Here is a 22,174-nt window from a genome sequence, read left to right as displayed (position 1 = left end):
TCTGCAACCCAGAGTTTGTAAGATTCTGGTTGAATGAAACAGACGAGAGTCCCAGCTTACAATAGTCAAAGTGTTTATTCACGAGGGAACTCTGAAGTCCATTATAGAAAGACATTCATTTTATAGTTCACTCCTTAAGTACGCACATACATCCACACAAACAGTAGGTATCCTACGCACATACATACACACGAACAGTAGGTGAGTTGTTTGCTTCTCCAGAGTTCTCACCACTGTGTATCACTACCCAGCGCTGTCCCTTCCATTCCCCCAAGATTAGAGGAACCTTGAAAATGACTCCCTGTCCTATCATAAGTTTCTCAGAGTTCTAGCCAGGTCGGGTAATTGTTCTCGGTATTTTGTTAGATACACACATTTATCTCCCTCCCTGTCCAACCTAGTTGGACTTATGTTTAACACTTTAATTATTCCTTATACATGCTACATAAACTATAATCCCTAATGGTTACGTTTCAGGGTAGAATTATTTAATAATAATTTTCTTTAAATATATAAAATCTTTTATCAGTATTTCAAGGCCTACCTTCACACATTACTGTGCAGCCGTATTCATCGACCTGGCCAAGGCTTTCGACTCTGTCAATCACCACATTCTTATCGGCAGACTAAACAGCCTTGGTTTCTCAAATGACTGCCTCGCCTGGTTCACCAACTACTTCTCTGACGGAGTTCAGTGTGTCAAATCGAAGGGCCTGTTGTCCGGACCTCTGGCAGTCTCTATGGGGGTGCCACAGGGTTCAATTCTCGGGACGACTCTCTTCTCTGTATACGTCAACTTATTGTGGGAAGCTTGTGGAAGGCTACCCGGAACGTTTGGCCCAAGTTAAACAATTTAAAGGCAATGCTACCAAATGCTAATTGAGTGCATGTAAACTTCTGACCCACTGGGAATGTGATGAAAGAAATAAAAGATGAAATAAATCATTCTCTCTACTATTATTCTGACATTTCACATTCTTAAAATAAAGTGGTGATCCTAACTAACCTAAAACAATTTTTACTAGGATTAAATGTCAGGAATTGTGAAAAACTGAGTTTAAATGTATTTGGCTAAAGTGTATGTAAACTTCCAACTTCAACTGTATGTACAGTAAACAGAAGGTAAATAGAATTTGGTGTGCTTTTGTTCCTTATATTTACTGTAGCTCATTATGTTACAGTATTTCTTTGTATGGAGTGCCTAGATGAAGTTATAACACAAACCCTCATGCTAGTACTGTATGTGCACCCACATGAGCACATTAATGGACACACACACACAGAAAACGATGCTCGTCCTTGAATTATGGAACCTATTATTTACAGAAATGTAATCTATTTTTCATACAGTATATGGCCCAGCTTGGTTTTCTATAGCTGTATTAATTCTGTCTTCTTCTCTGAATCCAATACAAGCACAATGGAGAACACAATGAAAAGTAGAGATTGTAGAAACCACTCCGCCAGGCTGTCCATTCTTGGTCATTTCTAAAGCAATTAAGGCCGTGTGAATCAATACCTCACAAATCCAGAATTAACATTTAATGACACCTGCAGGCGAAGTACTTTTTTCGTCTGTGACAGGAACATCGATAATGACCTATTGCTGCCCCTCTATTAGAAAGTCCCCAAGACGTCATTGAAAACTGATCCAAAGCCTGGCCATTTGGTAGGAGACCAATAAATTAATAAGTAGGAGTGAATGATTGGACAGACAAGGACATAATAATACCTCCTCTGTGGCTCTCAAACTGACTAGAGACTACATCAAAATGATGCCCTGGTGAAGTGGCTAGGAAAATATGGTATTATTATTGGTATCCCAGAAATATGAGCAGATGGGAGCCAACGGGATCTCAAAAGTCTGAGGCAGGCTCGATTACGAACATGGAATGTTGCCCCTTTAGTAACCCTCCAATCGGCAACAGGAGTCTATAGTAGCCCTCCAATAGGCAACAGGAGTCTACAGTAACTCTCCAATAGGCAACAGGAGTGTCTGCCATAATGGTTTGATGTACCCTGTCCTTGCAGATACGTAAGAATTAGTCATTGAGGGAGGGGAGGGAAGGGTGCTGTTCCATTTTGGATATAAATCAAATCAAAGTTTACTGGTCACGTAATGTTTGTTATTAGTTCCTAACAATGCAGTAAAATGTCAAACAGGTACACAATAATCAATAAAAACAACAAAAAAACTGAAAGATCAACAAGAAATGTCGAAACATATCTAATTATCAACCCAAATAGCACTGTAATCCAAATGCAATCTATACGTGCGTACACCGGATGAATCTACACCAGATATACTAGGAATGATATGTACGCAGTAGATATATAAGAGTAAGCTATGTCAAGGATCCAGTATATAAATAAATATGTAGTGTGTATAAACAGTGTAACTAAAATGCAATGAACAGTAATAGAAATATTACATACTACATAAAAACACAGTACAAAACCCCATAGCAAAACGGATAGAATTGCATGAAATTTGCTTCCGGGCCTGAATCCAAAATATAAATAATATACATGTTGAGAATGATTTGTATAGACAGTTTGTGAATAGAAAAGGTGTGTATAGCAGTAGTTACATAGGATGAGCCATGACTAGAATACAGTATATACTGTACATTCAAAGTGGGTAAAACAGCATGTAAAAAATATAAGTGACCAGTGTTACATTACTATGTACATAGGGCAGCGGTCTCAAAGGTGTAGGGTAGAGTACCGGGTGGTAGTCAGCTAGTGACAGTGTCTGAGGTTCAGGGCAGGGTACTGGGCGGAGGCCGGCTAGTGATGACTTTTTAACAGTCTGATGCCAGTGGCATGTATTCATGGATGCTAAGGGAAGCCGGGCTTCCCCCCAAAAAATTGCAACAACAAAAAATACAAAATCAAAAAATATATATTTTGTCTCTCTGTGTTTCATAATTCTACTTCAATTCTTAAGAGGCTGAATGTATCTCACAGGAAAAAGCATCCTAGCGAGGGAAACAGCGCCCCTCTGTCTCTCTACGAGTAGCCCATCTATCTGATGCGGTCTGGTCCAAACGAGTATGACATTGTTGCCGGCAGTGGCATTGAAGGAAAGGGAAGCCAGAGAGCATCTGGCCTCCCTTGACAAAAAAGTATGCAAAATTAGCCAATCAGTGTTGAGCTAAACTGAGCAAGCTCAACTGTGAATGGTCCTGGCGCACCAAAAAAAAGTGTCAAAGGAAGCCAGTTTTGATTTGGCGTCACTCCTATCAAATCCCATTGAAAGCATTCGTCATTGACAGAGAAACTTGAATTGTTGCATCTGGTTGTTGTTGTTGTCCTCTGGTGGCTAGCTAGCCAGCTAGCCAAAATTGTCCCTTTCCTAAATTAGCCATGGATGGAGATAGGCATTTGGACTTGTGGTTTTACGTAAATCTCCGTGCTGGCCAATGATTATAACGGCGATTCTGATCCAACCATTAATTCATACATTGTTGTGCCCCTGGCCTGAAAGGATGGAAGTTCAATATGTGGCTAGATGTAGGCCCAGAAGGCTAATGTTTACTAGCTAACGTCACCCATGAATGGAAGTTAGGCTAGCGAGCAAGCATTTTAGCCAGGTATCCTAGGACAACAAAAAAATTAAAGCGTGTACTGTATGACAGAGTGATAGACCGTTTTGTCAACATGAACGAGAGGAGGATGGCATTGCTGTTTCTCTGCAAGTATGTTAAGATGTTTTTCTTCTTGCACAAACGTGCATACACACACACAGAAATCAGAACCATCCATGGTCAGCCACAACATATTTAGCTTATGTTGATCGGACTAAATAGTTTTTGGTATCTTTTAGTTATCACTGTATACGACTAAGCAGAGATAATTTGATGATGTTGAAATGTGCTGGAATGGTGGAGGCAGCTGCTGTTTTCTTTACAACTTGTGGTAACTCTCCGTGGTTCTAAATCAGTAGTTGTTTATTTGTCCGAAACATAATGTCGGAAACATAACCTTGCTTGACCATGCTGTAGGTCATGTAACTGTCTGTTACTGTACATGCAATATGCTTTGTGGACTTCACTGGACAGAGGTTGATATTTGATTAAACAAAAGGTGTGGTTGAATTTATTCTGCCACTGTGTCTTCTCATTGTCTCAGCCTTTAGGCTTATCTATCACGGTCAAAAGGCATATGAATTAACAGGTTATAGAGCAAACAATACAATTATCACAACACATAGGTTCAGGGCAGGGTACTGACCAGCGGCCAGCTAGTGGTGACTGTTTAATGATAACAGTCTTGTGGTATATTGTGACATCCATGTCTCCTGTCTATATGAGAGTGAAAAAGGGGTGAGAGAAGAGAACGATATGGAAGACTACTATTTAGTCTACCTGGTATTAAACTGGGACTACCATTTAGTCTACCTGGTATTGAGCTGGGACTACCATTTAGTCTACCTGGTATTGAGCTGGGACTACCATTTAGTCTACCTGGTATTGAGCTGGGACCACCATTTAGTCTACCTGGTATTGAGCTGGGACTACAATTTAGTCTTCCTGGTATTGAGCTCAGAAATTGGCATTGAGAGACTTGCCGAGATTAGACTCCAGAGTCTTCACGTTTCTCATATCAACAGATGGGAATTTGGGAATGTTTTGACATGATTTTTCAAAGGATTTCTTGATGATTAAGACCATAGCTTCTTCATATTCAATTAAGATGTATAACATAAGACTGTAAAGAGAAGATGAAGGCTGTCAGCAAGCATATACACCCCCTACCAAGCATAAACACACCGTACCAAGCATATACACCCCATACCATATACACCCCCTACCACGCATATACACCCCCTAACATATACACCCCCTACCAAGCATATACACCTCCTACCAAGCATATTCACCCCCTACATAGCAAATACACACCCTGCCAAGCATATACACCCCCTACCACATACACCCACTACCAAGCACATACACCCTCTACCAAGCATATACACCCTCTAACAAGCATATACACCTCCTACCAAGCATATACACACCCTACCAAGCATATACAAACCCTACCATAAACACTCCCTACCAATTATATACACCCGCTAACATACACACCCCCTACCAAGCATATACACCTCATACCAAGCACGTACACCCTCTACAAAGCATATGCACCTCCTAACAAGCAAATATACCCCCTAAAAATTAAATACACCCCCTACCAAGCATATACACCCCATACCATATACACTCCCTACCAAGCATATACACCCTCTACCATATACACCCCCAACCAAGCATACACACCCAAACATATACATTCCCTTCCAAGAATATACAACCACTAACATACACACCCCATGTCAAGCATATACACCCCCTCCCAATTATATACACCCCTACCAAGTATATACACCTCCTACCATGCATATACACCCCGTACCAAGCATATACAACGCCTACCATATACACTCCCTAACAAGCATATACACAACCTACCATATACACCTCCTACAAAGCATATACAACCCCTACAATACACACACCGTACCAAGCATATACACTCCCTACCAAGCATATACAACCCCTACAATACACACACCCTACCAAGCATATACAACCCCTACAATACACACACCCTACCAAGCATATACACACCGTACGAAGCATATACAGCCCATACCATATACACCCTACCAACACCCCTACCAACCATATACACATCCTACCAACCATATACACCCCTACACCCCATACAAGGCATAAACACCCCCTACCAAGCATATACACCCCCTACCAAGTATATACACCCCCTACCAAGCATATACTCTCCCAACCAAGCATATACACTCCCAACCAAGCATATACACTCCCTACCAAGAATACACACACCCTACCATATACACAACATGCCATATACACTCCCTACCGAGCATATACACCCCATACCATATTCACCCCCTACGAAGGATACACACACCCTACCAAGCATAAACACCCCATACCAAGCTTATTAACGCCCTACCAAGCATATACACCTCTACCAAGCATATACAACCCCTACCATATACACTCCCTAACAAGCATATACACCCACTACCAATTACACCTCCTACCAAGCATATACACACCCTACCATATAAACTCCCTAAGAAGCATATACAACCCCTACAATACACACACCCTACCAAGCATATACACTCCCTACCAAGCATATACACACCCCACCAAGCATATACACCCCCTACCATATCAAATCAAATCAAATGTATTTATATAGCCCTTTGTACATCAGCTGATATCTCAAAGCGCTGTACAGAAACCCAGCCTAAAACCCCAAACAGCAAGCAATGCATGTGAAAGAAGCTATATACACCCCTCACCCAGCATATACACCTCCTACCAAGCATATACACACACTAGCAAGCATATACACCCCCTACCAAGCATATACACCCCCTACCAAGCATATACACCCCCTACCAAGCATATACACACCGAACCAAGCATATACACCCCCTACCAAGCATATACACCCCTACCAAGAATATGCACCTCCTACCAAGCATATACACCCCTTGGGGGATATACACGCCCACCAAGTATATACACCCCCTACCAAGCACATACACCCCCTACCAAGCATATACATCCCCTACAAAGTATATACACCCCCTACCAAGCACAAACACCCCGTACCAAGCACATACACTCCCTACCAAGCACATACACTCCCTACCAAGCACATACACTCCCTACCAAGCACATACACTCCCTACCAAGCACATACACCCCCTTCAAAGGATATACACCCCCAACCAAGCATATACACACCCCAACCAAGCATATAAACTCCCTACCAAGCATATACAAACCCTACCAAGCATATACACCCCCTACCAAGCACATACACACCCTACCAAGCATATACACTCCATATACACCCCCAACCAAGCATATACACCCCCTACCAAACACATACACTTCCTAACATACACATACACCTCCTACCAAGCATATACACCACATACCAAGCATATTCACCGCTTACCATATACACACACTTCAAAACATATACACCCCATACCATATACACCCCCTACCAAGCATATACACCCCCAACCAAGCATATAAACCCCCTAGCAAGTATATACACCCCCTACCAAGCATATACACCCCCTGCCAAGCATATACACCCCCTACCAAGCAAATACACCCCTTGGGGGATATACACCCCCTACCAAGCATATACACCCCTTACCAAGCATATACACCCCTTGGGGCATATACACGCCCACCAAGTATAAACACCTCCTACCAAGCATATACACCCCCTACCAAGCATATACACACCCTGCCATATACACCCACCACCAAACATACACAACCCCTACCAACCACATACACCCTCTAACAAACATATACACCCCCTACCAAGCATATACACACCCTACCAAGAATATACACCCCCTACCAAGTATATACACCACCTAACATACACACCTCCTACCAAGCATATACACCCCATACCAAGCATATACTCCCCCTACCAAGCATATACACCCCCTACCAAGCATATACACACCCTGCTATATACACCCACCACCAAACATACACACCCCCTACCAACCACATACACCCTCTAAAAAACATATACACCCCCTACCAAGCATATAACCACCCTACCAAGAATATTCACCCCCTACCAAGCATATACACCCCCTACCAAGCATATACACCCCTTGGGGGATATACATGCCCACCAAGTATGTACACAAACCTACCAAGCATATACACCCCTTGGGGCATATACACGCCCACCAAGCATATACACTCCATACCAAGCATATACACACCATACCAAGCATATGCACCCCATTCCAAGCATATACACCCCCTACCAAGTATATACACCCCCTACCAAGTATATACACTCCCTACCAAGCATATACACCCCCTACCAAGCATATACACCCCTTGGGGGATATACACACCCACCAAGTATATACATCCCCTACCAAGCATATACACCCCCTACCAAGCATATACACCCCCTACCAAGCATATACACCCCCTACCAAGCATATACATCCCCTACAAAGCATATACACCCCCTACCAAGCATATACACAGCCTGCCAAGAATACACACCCCACACCACATACACTCCCTACCAAGCACATACACTCCCTACCAAGCACATACACTCCCTACCAAGCACATACACTCCCTACCAAGAAAATACACTCCCTACCAAGCACATACACCCCCTTCAAAGGATATAAACCCCCTACCAAGCATATACACACCCCAACCAAGCATATAAACTCCCTACCAAGCATATACACCACCTACCAAGCATATACACCCCCTACCAAGCACATACACACCCGACCAAGCATATACACTCCATATACACCCCCAACCAAGCATATACACCCCCTACCAAGCACATACACTTCCTAACATACACATACACCTCCTACCAAGCATATACACCACATACCAAGCATATACACCCCTTACCATATACACACCCTACCAAGCATATATAACCCCTACCATATACACTCCCTACCAAGCTTATACACACCCTACCAAGCATATACAACCACTACAATACACACACCCTACCAAGCATATACACCCCCTACCAAGCACATACACCCTCAAACATATACACCCCCTACCAAACATATACACTTCCTAACAAGCACATACACCTCCTACCAAGCATACACACCTCCTACCAAGCATATTCACCCCTTACCATATACACACCCTACCAAGCATATACACACCCAACCAAGCATATACACCCTCTACAAGCATATACACCCCCTACCAAGAATATACACCCCTACCAAGCATATACACACCCTACCATAAACACTCCATACCAAGCATATACACCCCCTACCAAGCATATACACCTCCTAGGGGCATATACACGCCCCCCAAGCATATACACCCCCCCACCAAGCATATACACCCCTACCAAGCATATACACCCCTACCAGGCATACACACCCCCTACCAAGCATATTCACCTCCTACCAAGCATATACACCCCCTACCAAGTATATACACCCCCGAACAAGCATATACACCCCCTACCATGCATATACACCCCCAACCATATACACTCCCTATCATGAATATACACCCCTTACCAAGGATATACATACTCTACCATATACATTCCTTTCCAAGAATATACAACCCTTAATATACACACCCCTACCAAGCATAAACACCCCCTACCAAGTATATACACCCCATACCAAGAATATACACCCACAACCAAGCATATACACCCCCTACCAAGCATATACACCCCCTACCAAGCATATACACCCCCTACCAAGCATATACACACCCCATACCACATACACCCCCTACCAAGCACATACACCCGCTACCAACCACATACACCCCCTACCAAGCACATACAACCCCTACCTACCATATACACCCCCGACAAAGCATATACACCCGCTACCAAGCATATACACACCCTACCAAGCACATACACCCCCTACCTACCATATACACCCCCTACCAAGCATATACACCCTCTTCAAAGGATAAACACCCCCTACCAAGCATATACACACCTTACCATATACACTCCCTACCAAGCATATACACCCCTACCATAAACACACCCTACTATGCATTAACACCCTACCAAGCATATACACTCCATTCCATATACACCCCCTACAAAGCATATACACCCCCTACCATAAACACACCCTACTATGCATTAACACCCTACCAAGCATATACACCCCTTAACAAGCATATACACACCCTGCCAAGCATATACACCTCCTACCATATTCACCCACCACCAAGCATAAACACCCCCTAGCAAGCATATACACCCCCTACCAAGCATACACACCCTCTACCAAGCACATACACCCTCTACCAAGCATATACACCCTCTACCAAGCATGTACACCCTCTACCAAGCATATAAACTCCCTACCAAGCATATACACACCCTACCAAGCATATACACTCCCTACCATATACACTCCGTATCAAGCATCTACCATATACACACCATACCAAGAAAATACACTCCCTACCATATACACCCCTATCAAGCATATACATCCCCTACCATATACACTCCCAACCAAGCCTATACACACAATACCATATACACTCCCTACCAAGCACATACATTCCCTACAATACACACACCCTACCAAGCATATACACCCCTTAACAAGCATATACACACCCTGCCAAGCATATACACCTCCTACCATATTCACCCACCACCAAGCATAAACACCCCCTAGCAAGCATATACACCCCCTACCAAGCATATACACCCTCTACCAAGCACATACACCCTCTACCAAGCACATACACCCTCTACCAAGCATATACACCCTCTACCAAGCATATAAACTCCCTACCAAGCATATACACACCCTATCAAGCATATACACTCCCTACCATATACACTCCGTATCAAGCATCTACCATATACACACCCTACCAAGCCTATACACACACTACCATATACACTCCCTACCAAGCACATACATTCCCTACAATACACACACCCTACCAAGCAGTTACATCCCCTACCAAGCATATACACACCCTGCCAAGCATATACACCCCCTACCAAGCATATACACCCCATGCCATATACACTCTATATGAAGAAAATACACACCCTAGCATATACACACCCTGCCAAGCATATACACCTTCTACCATATACACCCACCACCAAGCATATACACCCCCTACCAAACATACACACCCTCTACCAAGCATACACACCCTCTACCAAGCACACACACACCCTCTACCAATCATATACACCCTCTGCCAACCATATTCACCCTCTGCCAAGCATATACACCCCGTACCATATACACTCCCTACGAAGAAAATACACACCCTACAATATACACACCCTGACAAGCATATACACCTCCTACCATATACACCCCCTACCAAGCATACACACCCTCTACCAAGCACACACACCCTCTACCAATCATATACACCCTCTGCCAAGCATATTCACCCTCTACCAAGCATATACACCCCGTACCATATACACTCCCTACGAAGAAAATACACACCCTACAATATACACACCCTGCCAAGCATATACACCTCCTACCATATACACCCTCTACCAAGCATACACACCCTCTACCAAGCACATACACACTCTACCAAGCATATACACCCTCTACCAAGCATATACACCCTCTACCGAGCATATACACCCCTACCAAGCATACACACTCCCTGCCAAGCATATACACCCTACCATATACACACCCTACCATATACACTCCCTACCATATACACTCCCTACCATATACACTCCCTAGCAAGCATCTACCATATACACACCCTACCAAGCATATACACCCCCTACGATATACACCTTCTACCAAGCATATACACACCCTACCATATACACTCCCTATCAAGCATATACACTCCCTATCAAGCATTTACACTCCCTACCATATACACCCCCCACCAAGCACACACACCCCCCACCAAGCACATACACACCCCACCAAGCACATGCAGCCCCTACCAAGCACATGCACGCTCCACCAAGCACATACACGCCCCACCAAGCTTATACACCCCCTACCAAGCATATACACCCTCTACCAAGCATATACACCCCTAGCAAGCATATACATTCCCTACCAAGCATATACACTCCCTACAAAGCATATACACCCCCTACAAAGCATATCCACCCCCTGCCATATACACTCCCTACCAAGCACATACACCCGCTACCAACCACATACACCCCCTACGAAGCACATACACCCGCTACCAAGTATATACACACCCTACCAAGCACATACACCCCCTATTAATTATGTACACCCCGTACCATGCACATACACCCCCTACGAAGCATATACACCCCCTACCAAGCATATACACCCCCTACCAAGCATATACACCCCCTACAAAGCATATACACCCCCTACCAAGCATATACACCGCCTAGCCTTCCCTGTAGCTCAGTTGGTAGAGCATGGTGTTTGCAACACCAGGGTTGTGGGTTCGATTCCCACGGGGGGCCAGCACAGGAAGAAAATAAAAAAATGTATGAAATTGTATGAAATGTATGCATTCACTACTGTAAGTCGCTCTGGATAAGAGCGTCTGCTAAATGACTAAAATGTAAATGTAAATTCCTACCAAGCCTATACACACCCTACCATATACACACCCTACCAAGCATATACAATCCCTACAATACACACACCCTACCAAGCAGTTACATCCCCTACCAAGCATATACACCCCCTACCAAGCACATACACACACTACCAAGCATATACACTCCATATACACTTCCTAACAAGCACATACACCTCCTACCAAGCATATACACCCTCTTCCAAGCATATTCACCCCTTACCATATACACACCCTACCAAGCATATACACACCCTACCATATACATTCCCTTCCAAGAATATACAACCCCTACAATACACCCCCCCTACCAAGCATATACACCCCCTCCCAATTATATACATCCCCTACCAAGTATATACACAACACCCACCATGCATATACACCCCCTACCAAGCATATACACCCCCTAGGGGCATATACACCCCCTACCAAGCATATACAACCCCTATAATACACACACCCTACCAAGCATATACACACCCCACCAAGCATATACACCCCCTACATATACACCTCCTACCATATACACCCACCACCAAGCATATACACCCCCTACCAAGCATACACACCCTCTACCAAGCATATACACCCTCTACCGAGCATATACACCCCTACCAAGCATATACACTCCCTACCAAGCATATACACCCTACCATATACACACCCTACCATATACACTCCCTACCATATACACTCCCTATCAAGCATATACCATATACACCCCCTACGATATACACCTTCTACCAAGCATATACATCCCCTACCAAGCATATACACCCTCTACCAAGCATATACACCCCTAGCAAGCATATACACCCCTAGCAAGCATATACACTCCCTACCAAGCATATACACTCCCTACCAAGCATATACACTCCCTACCAAGCATATACACTCCCTACCAAATACACACCCTACCATATACATTCCCTACCATATATACACCCCCTACCAAGCATATACACACCCGACCATATACTCTCCCTATCAAGCATATACACACCCGACCATATACACTCCCTATCAAGCATATACCCTCCCTACCAAATACCAGGTCAGAGGCAATTTGCATTCATACTATGCTTCAACAAGACTGGGCCCCTGCTGTTCTCTATTAAAAAAAAAATACAAAATGTAAAAAAAAACTTTGCAGTTCATTTGATCTTCCATCACAAACGTCTAAAAATATACACCCAGTCGCATCTGCAGCCGACCAATATTTGAGCTGCAGCCTACACAGACAACCTGGCTCAGTTTAGCGTTCCATGGCATTCATTCATTCATTCATTCATTCATTCATTCATTTGTCATTCATTCATTCCCATGATTTTGGATGAGATAGGATGCTAATTGTTTCATAACATCACCATTCTCCATCCACAGCACCAGACTCTTAGCAAGTGACAAGGCTGTATGCATTTCTCCCAGTCTCTACATCATAGGGAGAAATGGAAACAACCTGTCACTGCCACATATACCTCCTGTAAACAGGATCCACTGGGCACAGACATCTCTTCAATGTTTAGTTTTGATTTACATTTGATTGATTTGTCAAGTAACCTGAATACAACATGAAATCAATAAAAAAATGTCACCATGTCATTGGATTTAGGTTAAAATGCCCTTTTGTTGATGACTTTTTACAAATCCAATACGTTTTCCATGTTGACTCAATGTCATCACATCGATTTTTGGGGTTGAAATGACATGGAAACAACGTTCATTGAACCAATTTTTGCCAAGTGGAGAATGACGTTAGCCCTGATTGGAGTTCTGTACTGTAGTCCTCTGCTGCGCCTGCTCTTGAACAGTAGTTCTGTGATGGTTGAGACAGGGATATTACATTGTGGATGCACATGCAGCTGAGGTAGATTGATTGGCAACCTTGTCAGATACTTCAGTACAGTTATTGACGCCTAGAGTTGGTCTAAATGGCATCCTAATGTGACTGATGTCATGTCTTCCTATAACGTGACTGACGGATGACATCATGCGGTGACTAAGCCCTGGCCAGTTGTCTTCCATCCAGGTCTCAGAGTGGTGTTTCCTGGCTGTATGAGGAGGAGGCATGGCTGGCTGAGATGTCGTGGACGATCACACCACTCTGCTCGACGTGCTGCTGCTGTGCGGGCCTGGCTCCTCCAGCTGCACCACTGCATCACTGATGGTGCCATGATCCAGTTCTAACTGTGGGTGAGGAATTATAGTAATTTACCATAATCATCAACATGTTTAGCACAATACATTACAGACATTGTTGTAATATGGCCATAGGTCTGTTTATGACAGGCTTTAATGAGTGCAAAATACCATATTAGTCTCACCGCACAGATACCTTCCACAGCACAAACACATTGATCCATCAGTTTAATCAAACACTGATATTCCAAAGCAATGAAATGTGCATATGCAAAAATTATTCAATTATTTGTTCCAGATAGTGCCTGTCTGTATACCACAGGAGTTAGGTGGCACCTTAATTGGGGAGGATGGGCTCGCGGTAATTGCTGCAGCGGCGGAATTAGTGGAACGGTATCAAATACATGGTTTCCATGTGTTTGATGCCATTCCATTTACTCCATTCCAACCATTATTATGAGCCGTCCTCCCTTTAGCAGCCTCCACTGCTGTATACAGTTTTAGATACTCAGGCAGCACAATGGCAATTTCCACTGAGGACTTCCCTCTGTCTACTCTCCACTGAGGCAGGAGAAAACTGCTTAAAACTCTTCTTGACCCATTTCTTTATCAGTGGAAGGCTTTTATGGGGCTTATGTCTCATCAGATGCATTCACACTTTGGAAATTAAGTCTTTTGCCTGACAGGATGTGTATAAATGGAGTATTTTTACGCTGGGAAGATAAACAGAATTGACGTGGTGTTATGTTGCTGTCCTAAAAGACTGTCCCCTTCCTCATGATAAAATAAGTTAGTGGTTCTCTCAGCCAAGCCACCACATCTTGTAGAGTGGCTCATTTAGCTAGCGGTCCTTGTTGACATGTTTGTCGCTCCTCCTCTCTCCTGGCAGGTAATGACGAGACATAAAACCAATCCTGGAGATGCCGAAGAGAAGAGACATTCTTGCCATCGTGTTGATAGTGTTACCGTGGACTCTGCTCATCACCGTTTGGCACCAAAGTGCAATCGCTCCTCTGCTCACCATCCGCAAGGGTACATGCTCAATCCTCCACTTTCTCATATGTCCTCTGTTGCACGGTGTAGGACTATTCAATAGCCAATTTATACATTCCAATTCAATCACATGCCCAGTCACAGAACATCATGGTACAGTACATATAGTACAACACATGCCTTCCACAGGGTCTGTTACAGATCCCTATGTGGTGGTGTGCATCATCCGATTGTAATATAGGTCAATTGTCAGTTAAGGCTATCCAAAATGAACTTCTTGGTAAGTGTCCTTTGATTCGCACAGTCCCATCCAAGCTTGTGCTTGGAGTAAAGCTAATTTACACGCAGCATATGGTCTTCAGCAGTCATTCAGCTAATATATTTAGCAGTTAAACTGTAGAAGACTTTTCAAATCAAAAGGAGACTAGATTAATTTCTAATGCACTTTAATCAGCATCTGAAATAGTAATAATCATAATAATCACTGCTCCCTAATAGCTTCCAGGCAGGCTTTATAGAATCTCCTGAGTTGGTGTTTATGTGGCTCACACATACTGTTCACAAGCCTGAGACGTTATCACACACTCACATTATGAACCCCCCTCTCCATAAATGTGACCCAAGTGACCTTAATAAACTAACAGTGTGATATGTCAAGTACAGTACTCTGTCTAGTGAACATAATCATATTAATAGGCCCAATGCATCCGTTTGTTTTCAATTAAAATGGTCAAAAATAAACAAAATAGTTTCTTAGCAAACAGCAATTTCTCAATCAAGAATTTTGCTAGGACTGTCTAGGAGTGGTCTGAGTGAGGGGCCTAATTATTCCAACCTCAGTGTGGAAATATACATAAAACAAAGGGAAATTACATTTTTGACTTCACTTGGCCTTTAAGGTGACCGTAAATCAATAGCGTTCTTTGCCTCCTTCCATTTGCCATCAAGGTGAAATGTAGGATGTAAAATAGGCAGGTCTCCACAAATCAACTAGAGCCTTTCCTTTGTTTTGTCTTAAGAGTAGCAGGGGTTTGCCAGAATGCTTTCTGTCAGCCACCGCAGAACATCTGTCCCTCAGGAGATTGTGTGAATCTGCTGTGTGATGTAGAAATATCATGTTTCTGTCTGAGGTGAGAACCTCCTCTCTAACTGAGCACCGATAAAGACTGCCATGAACTATGGAACAATGTGGAGAAATGAACTACCTTAATGTACCAATAATGATATTAGATCCATCATAGAGGGCTATGGGGGCCACATAATCATAGCTCCACTACTGGAATAGACCCTGTCCCTGCCATGGCTGTTCCAGCTGAATGAGTAGGGGCAGCCAGGGGAGCCGCTGCCCTAACCAAACTGTAGCCATGTTGTCCGCTCACTTCACGCTGCCTGCTTTCACTCTTTGCTGCCTGTCACCACCTAGTAAAAGAGATCTTTATCATACCAAAGAGGCTTGCAGTACATCGGCACTGACTCTCAGGTACTTGCCTCTTGGATTGTGCCACTTGAGATTATACAGCGGGAAACCCCTCCCCTGGGGCGTGCTAATGCCTTATATGTCTTCCTGTTTCCCTGCAGATGACGGAGCCGACGGAGGGCGGAGGGAGGCGGGCCAGGCCAGCGACTCTAAGGAGTACTGCTCCTCTGATAAGGACATAGTTGAGGTGGTGAGGACGGAGTACGTGTACACACGGCCGCCACCATGGTCCGACGTGCTGCCCACCATCCACATCATCACCCCAACCTACAGCCGCCCGGTCCAGAAGGCAGAGCTGACGCGGCTCGCCAACACCTTCCTCCACGTGGCCAACCTGCACTGGATCCTGGTGGAGGACTCTCAGAGAAGGACCCCGCTGGTCACACGCATGCTCAGGGAAACGGGCCTCAACTACACTCACCTGAACGTGGAGACTCCCAGGAACTATAAGCTGCGTGGGGACACGCGGGACCCCAGGATACCCCGGGGCACCATGCAGAGGAACCTGGCGCTGCGCTGGCTCAGAGAGACCTTCAATTCCAACAGCAGCCAGACGGGCATTGTCTACTTCGCTGATGACGACAACACCTATAGCCTGGAGCTGTTTGAGGAGGTCAGTCCAGGCCTGGGGCTCAGTGGCATCTCATTGCCACGTCTGGTCCACTATATTCCCTTTAGTAACACTGAACACAATGGTAGTGGGGAGTTTACAGCAAATCATTTAAGAATGAATCACATTTATTTTAATTTGGAACAATTTTTGCACATTGAATGATGGCTACTCCTACTCCTAGTAGTAATAGATTGTGGTTATTGCCTGAAGTATTTTGATTCCCATTACCAACAACAGTGGTCCAAGGATAAGTTTGAACTTGGTAATTAGTGCCTCAGGTCATCCATTTTGACTCAAGACACATTGGCTTGGCTTGAATGGATGCTGTTGGGCCCTGGGGCATTAGCCTCAGGTCTTGTTAGTGTGAATGGGGCAGGTTGTAAATGATGCGCTCTGTATTGATGGGCCTGTCATTGCCTGATTTCCAGGGAAAGGTAGAGTGCTCTCCCTCTTCCTAGTAGCCCTCCATCACTTACACCCAGCGCCAGCACTCTTTATAGGGGAGAGTAACGACCTATAGGGCTGAGCTTAAGCTAGCTGCCTTTGGGCTGACTGATAGAGAGAGTCAGTGAGAAACCACTCAGACCCAACTGACAGAGCAATAAATATCAGACCATTCTCATAGAACTGCTAACAGGTGTAAGTCATGGAGGGGATGGCTTTGGAGACAAGGCAGAAAACAGCTACATGTGAAGGTGTTTAAAGTAGACATCCATCCAAGAGATTGCATGTTGTTATGATCTGGACATGAATTAACCTGACTGGAAAGATGCCAGCTTGTTCAGCTTGGCCTGACATTTGAAATATGAAACATTTTACAAATTAAATCATTCATAATGTCATGAACTCTTTCCCAGACTTGGCAGTAATTCAATATGGAAACACGGGTTACAAATACAACAGCTGAATAAAATACGTACAGCAAGGAACTGTAATGGCCAACCTAACCTTCTGGTATTGCACCATTACATAACATTAAGCAGATGCTCTCACCTAGAGCAAACCAGACCATGGGGAAACATTCCATGTTGAGAGACATGGTCAGAGACTCTGCTGTAAATTGTGAAAATTAAAATAGCTCATGAAATATGCATCTGCCATAGTTAAACTAAATCACTGTAAAGGGGTGAATTAATTATTAAGCTTTCATAAAAAAATGCTTATGTTGCCTTTCCAAAGCCATAAGGAATACTTACCGGCAGCGCCTGCCTTTTATCATATCTAGCCTTCTCCTTCAGCATCCACATTCAACATTGTGAACCAGATCACTTAGAATAGAATATATCACCTAAATTGAATACTTTTTTTAGATCATAAAATAAGTATTTGGTATAAAAGGTAAATATGATATTGCTTCTGGTTTAGGCATCATTGGGTGTACTGATGAAAATGGGGCACCGTTTAGGAGTTGAACTGAGCCATCAATTCCATGTATTAAAGACAGATAATCAACCTATAGCAGTATAATCACCCGCAAGCAGTATCAGCCTATTTCTGATGACAACTCACTTTGGAGCTTATGTGAACCAGTACAGATCCTCATCTCATCACCCTCTCCTGTGCTCCAGATTGATTAATACACCTCGATGTCTACCGTCTCCCTTTAAAGTTTGGGATTAGTTTCCTTTGTTGTGCTCAGACTTCAAGAACATAGGCAAGCTGTCTCTGTGGGCCTCCCCATCACTCGCATCGCCCCAGTAAAGGAAACATAGTTTACACACACATAGACAGAGAGAGACAAAGAAAGAGAGATAGACAAGAGGAAACTTAGCAGAAACACTTAAAATCCACAAAAATGGGGTAGCACTTTGTGGCATTTCCATCAGCTCAGCTCTAAACTGAGGAGAGACGGGGTGCCGTTTCAGCACTGATTCCCATTACTGGCAGCCAAGGAAACATTCATTTTCACATTGTAGCATGGAGGGAGAGGGGCAACGCCCCTGATGATGCCTGAGACAGTTTCATTCAAGAACCAAACCCTTGAGGAAAAAAACAGCTATTTCACTCGTAGGAAAGATGCATGATCTAAACTTGTGATAAAGGTCAGTTTTCTAATTATCAGAAATCACAAATGACCCTTGAGAGAAGGTGATGTCATCCCTAACACACAATTATGTGAAATATTATCTGGGTGTCCTGTTCTCGGTGGCCCAAATGTGTTTCCAAACTTCACACAGACACGTCTCCTCTCTGATCCGCTGGGCTGATGGGTTATCATCAGATACGGCTAGAATACTGGGACACACACAGGGAGAGACCTCTTTCCACAGTGTTTTCCCACCCACCCACCCACCCACCCACCCACCACACACCTCCTCTCTCCACTACACACCTCATTTAAAAAGCACTTCTACAACAGAACACCAGCACCACTATTATTTCTACTGCATTGAGTGTGGATACATTACTCTACAGTTCACCCCTCATTAGAAAACTTCCTTTCATGACTCTCTCGCTGCCAGTGGTGCAGAAACACAGTCGACAAAGAGCGGGCTGCCGGGAGATCGTTTGATGCTGGAAGATTAAAGGACAAACCAGTGCCTGAGGAACAGAAGAGGCTGGGCACCTTTCAAGCATCTCCTCAACCAACCTGCTCTTCTACTCCCATCCACTCTGTATAATGGCCCCCTGGTCCTCAAACCCACTTAGCTCTGTCCATGTTTACTCTTCTTAGGCTGGGTCCATCACGGTGGCCCTACAAGGCTCCTGTGATACATGCAACATACACACTGTATATTTCAGCTTCTCTGACTCTATTTGTATCATTATTTGCAATGAAAACTACAATGAATGTATTTTGCTTTGTTGGCACATCTGGTATAGACACTGATACACTGATCCTGTTAATTAAAAATACAAACAGCGCAAATATGCTTAACTCTCTCTGTCCTCTCTTCTTCTCCATCCAGATGAGGTCAACAAGGAAGGTATCTGTATGGCCCGTGGCCTTCGTTGGTGGTCTGCGCTACGAGTCGCCCAAGGTCAACGCAGCGGGCAAGGTGTACGGCTGGAAGACAGTATTCGACCCTCACCGGCCCTTTGCCATCGACATGGCAGGCTTTGCCATCAACCTGCGGCTCATCCTCTTCAAGCCCCAGGCCTACTTCAAGCTGCGGGGAGTGAAGGGAGGCTACCAGGAGAGCAGCCTGCTCCGAGAGCTGGTCACACTCAACGACCTAGAGCCCAAAGCAGCTAATTGCACTAAGGTAATGCACCGCAGATAGAGCAAAATAGATGCTTTCTTTTTACATGTTATACTCTGTAATTTTACACCAGAATATCCTCATTTTATCTATTGGTATTTTATATAATGTCAGGCAAATTAGAAATCCACACTCTGATGATCCTCTGGTGGATCCAACCTTAGTGCAGAGGCCGTGGCAAGTTCACTCTCTCCAAAACAACTTTATATATATAACCAGGTGCTAAAAACATCAGCGGATCCATTAGGTTACTGGCAGGCTCCCCACACATAGTGGGTGTGATTGTAAAAGGCTTCAGGGCACAGTGTGGTGTTTCATACCCACTTCATCTCCGGCCTGGCTGTTCCCTGTCTGGCCCTGGCCCTAGACCCAGCCGCTAAGCCTCTCCCTGGGCAGAGAGGAGTCGGACAGGGGCCTTAGCTCACCACCACTCACACTCACAGGATGGGATATTCAGCCTGATTATATTCAGGACTCCTGGAGGGGAGTAGATGAAAAGGGGGGGTGGAGCGGGGGGCGTCCTAGCATGCATTCAGCCCAGATGAGCACAGGGAGAGGGATGGGGGATGAGCCGTGCTCCGGCACCTCTCCTCCTTATAATCTACCTCTTCAGACGCCAGTGTGACTATTAACCTCATCTACACCTGGGTAAAGTGGGAGTTGGCTTCTGGTGGAGGCAGCTCAAACACACCTCATGCATAATTCATTACTGAAGTGAAGGAGATGAAAGGTAGGGCTACTCAGAGACTGAGGGGAAGAAAATTAGCTCTATACGTCGATTCTTTTCCACCATCAATCTCCTGGATGTGTGTCCATTCTCCAGGGCCAATTCATCCCACTCCAAAGGCTTGATTGGGGCTATAGTTACCGGCACGTGACACACCCAAAAGAACTGAGCTGCATCACTTACAAAGAGCCAAAAATAAGATACATTTTTTTTAAATCACTACGGGGGCACTCTCTATTCACTATCATAAAATGTTGAGCTGACACGCCGGAGTACATTCTTACAGATAGGTTTCCTATTGTACCATCTGTACTGCTCTTGTTGCTATATATGGGAGTAGAAGAACATTACCGCAGCTCATGCGAAGAGGAGAGAGGAGAGAGGAGGAGTGAATGGGATCAGGAGAGAGGAGGAGTGAATGGGATCAGGAGAGTGCTGCCTGATGCTGATTCTTTTCTCTGATATTTCTCTACAGATTCTCGTTTGGCACACTAGGACGGAAAAACCTGTCCTTGTAAATGAGGGGAAAAAAGGATTTACAGACCCCAATGTGGAGATTTGACGTTGTCTCCACGGGCAATGGTAAAGTGAGAAATTATTGAAATGAGGTCACATCTCAAACTTATTTTACTCATTTATAAAAAAATATATTTTTAGGACCTCTGGCGAACAGGAAAATGGTAAGCGTCCCAATGATAAGCACATTTCGGGATATTGTTTGACTTATCCATTTCTTTTACAGACACCCACATTTTTGGGCTAAGAAGGTCACCAATAACTGTAAGCGTTACTACATCCAATTGATCTGTACTGCAA

The 22,174-nt window shown here is 44.2% G+C and overlaps 1 protein-coding gene across 5 annotated transcripts in view; it reads left to right on the top strand.

Moving 5' to 3' along the window:
- Positions 1 to 22,174, top strand: part of LOC106612958 (galactosylgalactosylxylosylprotein 3-beta-glucuronosyltransferase 1) — a 135,912-nt gene that overhangs the window by 110,488 nt on the left and 3,250 nt on the right. The window contains exons 3-8 of one of the 5 annotated variants that reach the window (XM_082956372.1): positions 14,236 to 14,395; positions 15,235 to 15,377; positions 16,917 to 17,428; positions 20,338 to 20,634; positions 21,834 to 21,940; positions 22,101 to 22,138. In XM_082956372.1, the coding sequence (XP_082812498.1) occupies positions 15,266 to 15,377; positions 16,917 to 17,428; positions 20,338 to 20,634; positions 21,834 to 21,920 (1,008 nt within the window). In that variant the 5' untranslated portion in view covers positions 14,236 to 14,395; positions 15,235 to 15,265 and the 3' untranslated portion in view covers positions 21,921 to 21,940; positions 22,101 to 22,138. Of the gene's footprint in view, positions 1 to 13,617; positions 14,400 to 15,234; positions 15,378 to 16,916; positions 17,429 to 20,337; positions 20,635 to 21,833; positions 21,941 to 22,100; positions 22,139 to 22,174 lie in introns of those variants that run through there. The other 4 variants (XM_082956369.1, XM_082956370.1, XM_014214682.3 and 1 more) reach the window with 4 other exon arrangements.

Source organism: Salmo salar, chromosome 09 (assembly GCF_965601325.2).
Source record: "Salmo salar chromosome 09, fSalSal1, whole genome shotgun sequence".
NCBI lineage: Eukaryota > Metazoa > Chordata > Actinopteri > Salmoniformes > Salmonidae > Salmo > Salmo salar.
Note: the sequence above shows the minus strand (reverse complement) of the source record. Positions and strands in the feature narration are given on the sequence as shown.